This window comes from Sus scrofa, chromosome 12 (assembly GCF_054392235.1).
Source record: "Sus scrofa isolate SSC_HxYL_T2T_F1_AM1 chromosome 12, Sscrofa_HxYL_maternal_Yorkshire_Landrace_v2.0, whole genome shotgun sequence".
In the NCBI taxonomy this organism is placed as follows: Eukaryota; Metazoa; Chordata; class Mammalia; order Artiodactyla; family Suidae; genus Sus; species Sus scrofa.
Genome location: NC_139394.1, coordinates 25,424,477 through 25,430,476, shown reverse-complemented (window position 1 = coordinate 25,430,476; position 6,000 = coordinate 25,424,477). Strand labels below are relative to the sequence as shown.

The 6,000-nt window shown below is 46.7% G+C and overlaps 1 protein-coding gene across 4 annotated transcripts in view; it reads left to right on the top strand.

Annotated features, from left to right (window-relative positions):
* Positions 1-675: 675 nt before the first annotated feature.
* Positions 676-6,000, top strand: part of SNF8 (SNF8 subunit of ESCRT-II) — a 16,648-nt gene continuing 11,323 nt past the window's right edge. For 3 of the 4 annotated variants that reach the window (XR_014821187.1, XM_003358083.5, XM_084984765.1), the window contains exons 1-4: positions 676-805; positions 1,168-1,218; positions 4,239-4,377; positions 5,884-5,988. Coding sequence is in view for 3 of the 4 variants with exons in the window: in XM_003358083.5 (XP_003358131.1) it covers positions 752-805; positions 1,168-1,218; positions 4,239-4,377; positions 5,884-5,988 (349 nt within the window). In the remaining variant the exon portion in view is untranslated. The remainder of the gene's footprint in view (positions 806-1,167; positions 1,219-4,238; positions 4,378-5,883; positions 5,989-6,000) is intronic. The other variant, XM_084984764.1, reaches the window with a different exon arrangement.

Below are 6,000 nucleotides of genomic sequence, written 5' to 3'. Positions count from 1 at the left end.
GATCCTTTTTTGTTGTTGTTGGACTCAACAATGCTATGGAAGTCACTTATGGAGCTTCCTAAACACACAGATGACTGATTCATCTCTAGATCTGATGAAACAAACATAGCTGAAATTCATTTATGTACCAGGCATTGCACTAAATGCTTTGTTTTATATTTTTTGGCTTAATTCTCACAATTTTGAATAGGTATGACTCTTTCGCAATCTGGAAAATGGAATACAAGAGATCAAAGAATATGCCTGAAATGACTGCACTGTATGTAGGGAAAGAGACCTACGGAACGAGGTAATCTAACTCTATATAGAGTTTTTAACTGTAACACCTTCCCCAGTCACAAGCTCTAAGTGTGATTCAGGGTGGGCTCCAATGGCATAGAACAGATTGTTTTATGCTCATTTTGGAACCCTCGGTGCCCAACTCAGGGCGTGGCACACAGCAGACTGCCAGCAGACGGAGGGTGGCAGTAGAGGACAGTCGCAGGAAGTCGAGAGGGTCCGAAAAGTGCACGTAGGTGGGCAGCACCGGGCCACAAGGAGTTTTCCGTATCCCTGCGGGAGCGAGGGGCGGGGCTGTTGGGCCCCTGACTGTGAGACAGTTCGACCCCCGCCGCCGGAAGTTCGGGCGTAGCTTCCGGCGCGCGGAGATGACGCACGACCCGAGCTTCCGCGTCGGGGGAGCCGGCGGCGGATCCCGGGACGCGGAGACCCGGGGTCCCGGCAGCTGGGTGGCCTGCGGGCCACGGCGGGGATGCACCGCCGCGGGGTGGGCGCTGGCGCCATCGCCAAGAAGAAGCTTGCCGAGGTGAGTGGAAGGAGGCGGGCCCGCAGCCACTGCTGACCCGCGGGAGACAGAAGTCTCTCCAAGCAGAGCTCTATACCCTCAAATCGCCTCCCAGTAGCATCTGACGTGGGCTTCTCTGGTCCTGGGGAACTGAGTTTCTCTAGCTTCCGGTGGTTTGGAACGTCAGCATCCCCAGATCCATCAGCCCTTTCCCTCACTTCGCGCAATTTGGCTCCAGACGTGTCTGTTCTACTTCCTGACTCCCTCTCCCTAGGAAAACCCATTTGCGAGACGCTCCTCTTTTCATACCTTTGCGGAGACAGTACAAGTGGGAGCCTTCAGCACCCACTTTCTGAACTCATGCTTGTTTCTTTGTCTGACAGGCCAAGTATAAGGAGCGAGGGACTGTCTTGGCTGAGGACCAACTGGCCCAGGTGAGTGGGTTGGAGGGTCCAGACAGCGAGGGAGACCCCACAGGCTGGGCAAAACACTTTAAAATTTTTAAAAAAATTTTTTAACTCAATGAATTTTATTACATTTATAGTTATACGATGATCATCACAACCCAGTTTTATAGCATTTCCATCCCTTTTTGATATAAACCGGATTGTTTGGATCTAACTAAAAATAGGGTATTTGGAGTTCCCTGGTGGTTTAGCGGTTAAGCGGTTATTACTGCTGTGGCTTGGGTGGTTCAGGTTTGATCCCTGGCCTGGGAACTTCCAAATACCACTGGGTTCGGCCAAAAAATAAATGATGGTAATAATAAAGAAATAAAAATAGGGTATTAGGTAAATCCCAGTCTCTAGGCTGCTCAGATCTTGCTAATAACAGTGAGAGCCAACATCTTTGAGTGATTACCTGCTCGTAGCATCCCAGGCACTTGTCCGTTTTCTTTAAATGTCCTATCTTTCTCCTGACAATTCTGTCAGGAAGGAATTCTCTTTTTCAGTTTAGAATTGAGGGCACCGAAGTGTTAGGTGCTATATCCAAGGTTACATGAGTAGTAAGTTGGGGAGTGGGGAGTCGAGTTAGGTCTTTTGAGTTTTTCCCTCCCCTGCCCCCTTTTTGGCCACCCTTTGTCATGTGGAAGTTCCTGGGCCAGGGATCAAATCTGAGACTCACCTGGGACCCACGCTGCAGCTGTGGCCATAGCTTAAACCACTGTGCCAGGCATGGCACGGTGTGGTGATCCTTAACCCACTGTGCCAGGCAGGGGATCAAACCTGTGCCCTTGCAGAGGCCCAGGCCACTATAGAGACAACAGCAGTTCCACTGTGCCACAGAAGGAACTCCTGAATTTTTACTTTAAATGCCTAAGGATAACAGGAAAATATTGCCTAACCAGTGGTACCCACCACCACCAACACATCTAGGTGCATAGCAGAAGCATGCGTCAGTGATGAGAGTGTGGCTCCTGCACACTTCTATAACACTACCCTTTTCTGTATATGCTCTGTGTTTACTCAGTTATTTTGACTGGTGAAGAGTGGAAGGAGGAACTGAGGCCAGGAAATGGCCCATGAACTGAGGAGATATGGTAGACACAGGCTGTGCTCTTCAAAAGCACCCACATGGGGAGATAACATGCAGCAATCAATTGGAAATGGTGATTAGAATAATGTGTAAATTTCTAATATGTGGTGAATGAGGAGATGTTGGGCCAGGAGAGGTTATTCTGGGTGGGTTGAAGATAGGCTTTATTAATTAGGGAAAGAAAAGGAGTAATACAAATAGGAAGTCACAGTATCCCCAAACCAAAAGTATTTAGCTTTAGAATCTAATCTGGGGAGGTCCCCCCATCGTAGCTCAGCAGAAGCAAGGCTGACTAGCATCCATGAGGATGCAGGTTCAATCCAATCCCTGGCCTTGCAGTGGTTAAGGATCCGGCATTGCTGTGAGCTGTGGTGTAGGTCGCAGACATGGCTCAGATCCAGCATTGCTGTGGCTGTGGCATAGGCCAGCGGCTATAGCTCTGATTTTACCCTAGCCTGGGAACCTCCATATCCCGCGGGTGTGGCTCTAAAAAGACCAGGGGGGGGGGGGGAAAGAATGTAATCTGGTAGACCCATATCTCTCCCTCAGAGATTCTTTTTGTGTGTGTCTTTTTAGGGCTACCCATGTGGCATATGGAGGTTCCCAGGCTAGGGGTCAAATTGGAGCTATAGCCGCCAGCCTACATCACAGCCACAGCAATGCCAGATCCAAGCTGCATCTTCGACTTGTGCTGAATCTTGAGGCAATGCCAGATCCTTAACCCACTGAGTGAGGCCAGGGATCGAACCCACAACCTCATGGTTGCTAGTCGGATTCATTAACCACTAAGCCACGATGGGAACTCTGATCCCCTCATTTTTAAGGCAAAATTGATTACTAGGTGCACCTTCAATTTAATACCATTTTTTCTGGGAATAAGAAAAGAAACATAGCAAGATAAATATAATTAAGGCTGCTGTATGTTCTATGTGGGAGGTGTTAAGAGAGTAGATACTGAGCTCTCATCATAAGGAAAAATTTTTTTTCTATTTCTTTAATTTTGTATCCATATGAGACGATGGATGTTTGCCAAACTTACTACGATAATCACTTTATGATCTTTGTAAATCAAATAGTCATGCTGTACACCTTAAACTCACACAGTGCTCTGTGTCTCTTAAATCTGAAGGAAACTGGAGGAACATGAACAAATAAAAGAAGAAAATTTGTTTAAAAAAAGAAAGTGCCATATTAGATATGCATATTAGTTGTAAATGCATCCTGACTTTAGAACAGGAACATATGAAAAAAAAATGTGTGTTTTAGAGTTGAGGAAACATACAGCATCTCAACTGCTACTGATAGCTGAACTGTGAAGGAGAGGCAGGGATAAAAAGAAAGAACAGGAGGAACAGGAGTTCCCGTTGTGGCTCAGCGGAAACAAATCTGACTAGTGTCTATGAGGACTTGGGTTCAATCCCCGGCCTTGCTCAGTGGGTTAAGGAAATGGCATTGCCTACATTTCTTGAGGGTATGGATTAAATTACCTCTGAATCCTGTAAAACACATACCACAAAACTGACTCATTCAATATCATCTACAAATATTTGTTACCAGAATAAATAATTTCAAAACCAGGACTCACCGCAGAGGTATCCAGGCTGAACGCGCTTCCAAGCCTAGGCACATCAGCTCAGATCTCGCATTCCTGTGGTTGTCATGTAGGCCGGTGGCTACAGCTCTGATTCGACCCCTAACCTGGCAACTTCCACCTGCCGTGGGTTCAGCCCTAAAAAGGCCAAAAAAAAAAAAAAAAAAAAAAAAGAAAAGAAAAGAAAACAGGAAGCAGCATAATGGTAGTCCTGAAGGGGACAGGGTATTTCTGACTTTGCCTTGTCACTGGCCCAGGGACCTACCTGCTGTTGACATCCGATTATCACTTGGTTGGATTGCCCCTAATTTTCCCCTTGCTCTGTAGATGTCAAAGCAGTTGGACATGTTCAAGACCAACCTGGAAGAATTTGCTAGCAAGCACAAGCAGGAGATCCGGAAGAATCCCGAGTTCCGGGTGCAGTTCCAGGACATGTGTGCCACCATTGGGGTGGATCCTCTGGCCTGTAAGGAGTTGTCTGTAGGGGTCCAATGTTCTTCTAGAGGTCCTAAGGGACAAAGCTCATCTAGTTGTTAGCACTAGTGTTGGAGCAGCTTCTGTAAGGGTCTCCAGGGAGATCCAGAGGATATTGTCTGCAGGGAGTGCCTGCAGGATGGCTGAGTGCCCAGTTTGCTGGGAAAGATGGACAGGTTGGCGTGCACGCTGAGTAGCCAGTGTACCTGAGGTCTTTCCTGGAATGATCTGCCGTGAAATTGTTTATGGCAATTTTTTTCCCTTTGTTAAAAAAATACTTAGTTTTAATAAATAAAAGCAGTGTGTGATCAGGCGTTCAATCAACAAAGAAGAAAAAAGAATAAAAAGTACTGTTAACAGTTTAAGGGGAGCTCCCGCTGTGGCGCAGTGGGATTGGCAGCATCTTGGGAACACTGGGAGGAGGGTTTGATCCCTGGCCGGCACAGTGAGTTAAGGATCCAGCGTTGCTGCAGCTTCGGCTTAGGTGGAAACTGCCACTCAGATCTGATCCCTGGCCCAGGAGCTCCATGTGCTATGGGGTGGCCAAAAATGAAAAAACAAATGGACGAGAAAACAGTTTAAGGTATATTTTCATAGAAAACTTTTTTTTTTTTTTTTTTTTTTTTTTTTTGCCGTTTGTCCTTTTTTAGGGCCTCACCTGGGGCAGTGGAGGTTCCCAGGCTAGGGGTCTAATCCGAGCTACAGCTGCCGGCCTGCGCCACAGCCACAGCCACAGCAGATCTGAGCCGAGTGTGTGACCTACACTACAGCTCATGGCAACGCTGGATCCCCAACCCACTGACCGAGGCCGGGGATTGAACCTGCAACCTCATGGTTCCTCATGTTTTTGTTTCCGCTGTGCCATGGCGGGAACGCCTTTTTTTTTTTTTTTTTCTTGAGTTCCTGGGGCAGGGAACAGATCCAAGCTGCAGTTGTCACCTACATTGCAGCTGTGGCAACACTGGATCCTTAACCCACTGTCCCGGGCTGGGCCTCAGACCTGTGTCCTGGCGCTGCAGAGATGCTGTGGATCCTGTTGCACTACAGCAGGAGCACCACCTTCCTCATATTTATAAACTAATTTTTTTTTTACATATATGGGATTATGCTGTAATGACTGTTCTATAATTTGTATTTTTTACTCAATAAAATATTTGCAATGGATTTTTGGATGCCATTTCTATATATTCTTTCTTAACCTTGTCTAGACCATATATCCCATTGTATTTCACTGCCTGCTTTGGGAAGGGAAACCCATTTTTGTAGTATCCTGAGCCAGAGTTAGTAGCTAAATAGAAATGCCTTTTAGCTTGCCCAACTTTAGAACTGTCTGAACCTGTTCTTTAGTAGGAATTACCAAGGGTCACATTGTGCTGAGGATCCTGGGGTAGGACTTAAGGCTAGACAGAGAAGACTTTCCGTAGGATGGGTGTTTAATGGCTTTGGAAGAAAAGATGTAACTAATGAATAACCCGGCTTTTGTTTTTCTGTCTTTTAGCTGGAAAAGGATTTTGGTCTGAGATGCTAGGCGTGGGAGATTTCTATTACGAGCTGGGTGTCCAGATTATCGAAGTATGCCTGGCCCTGAAGCACCGGAATGGAGGTGAGGGTGGTT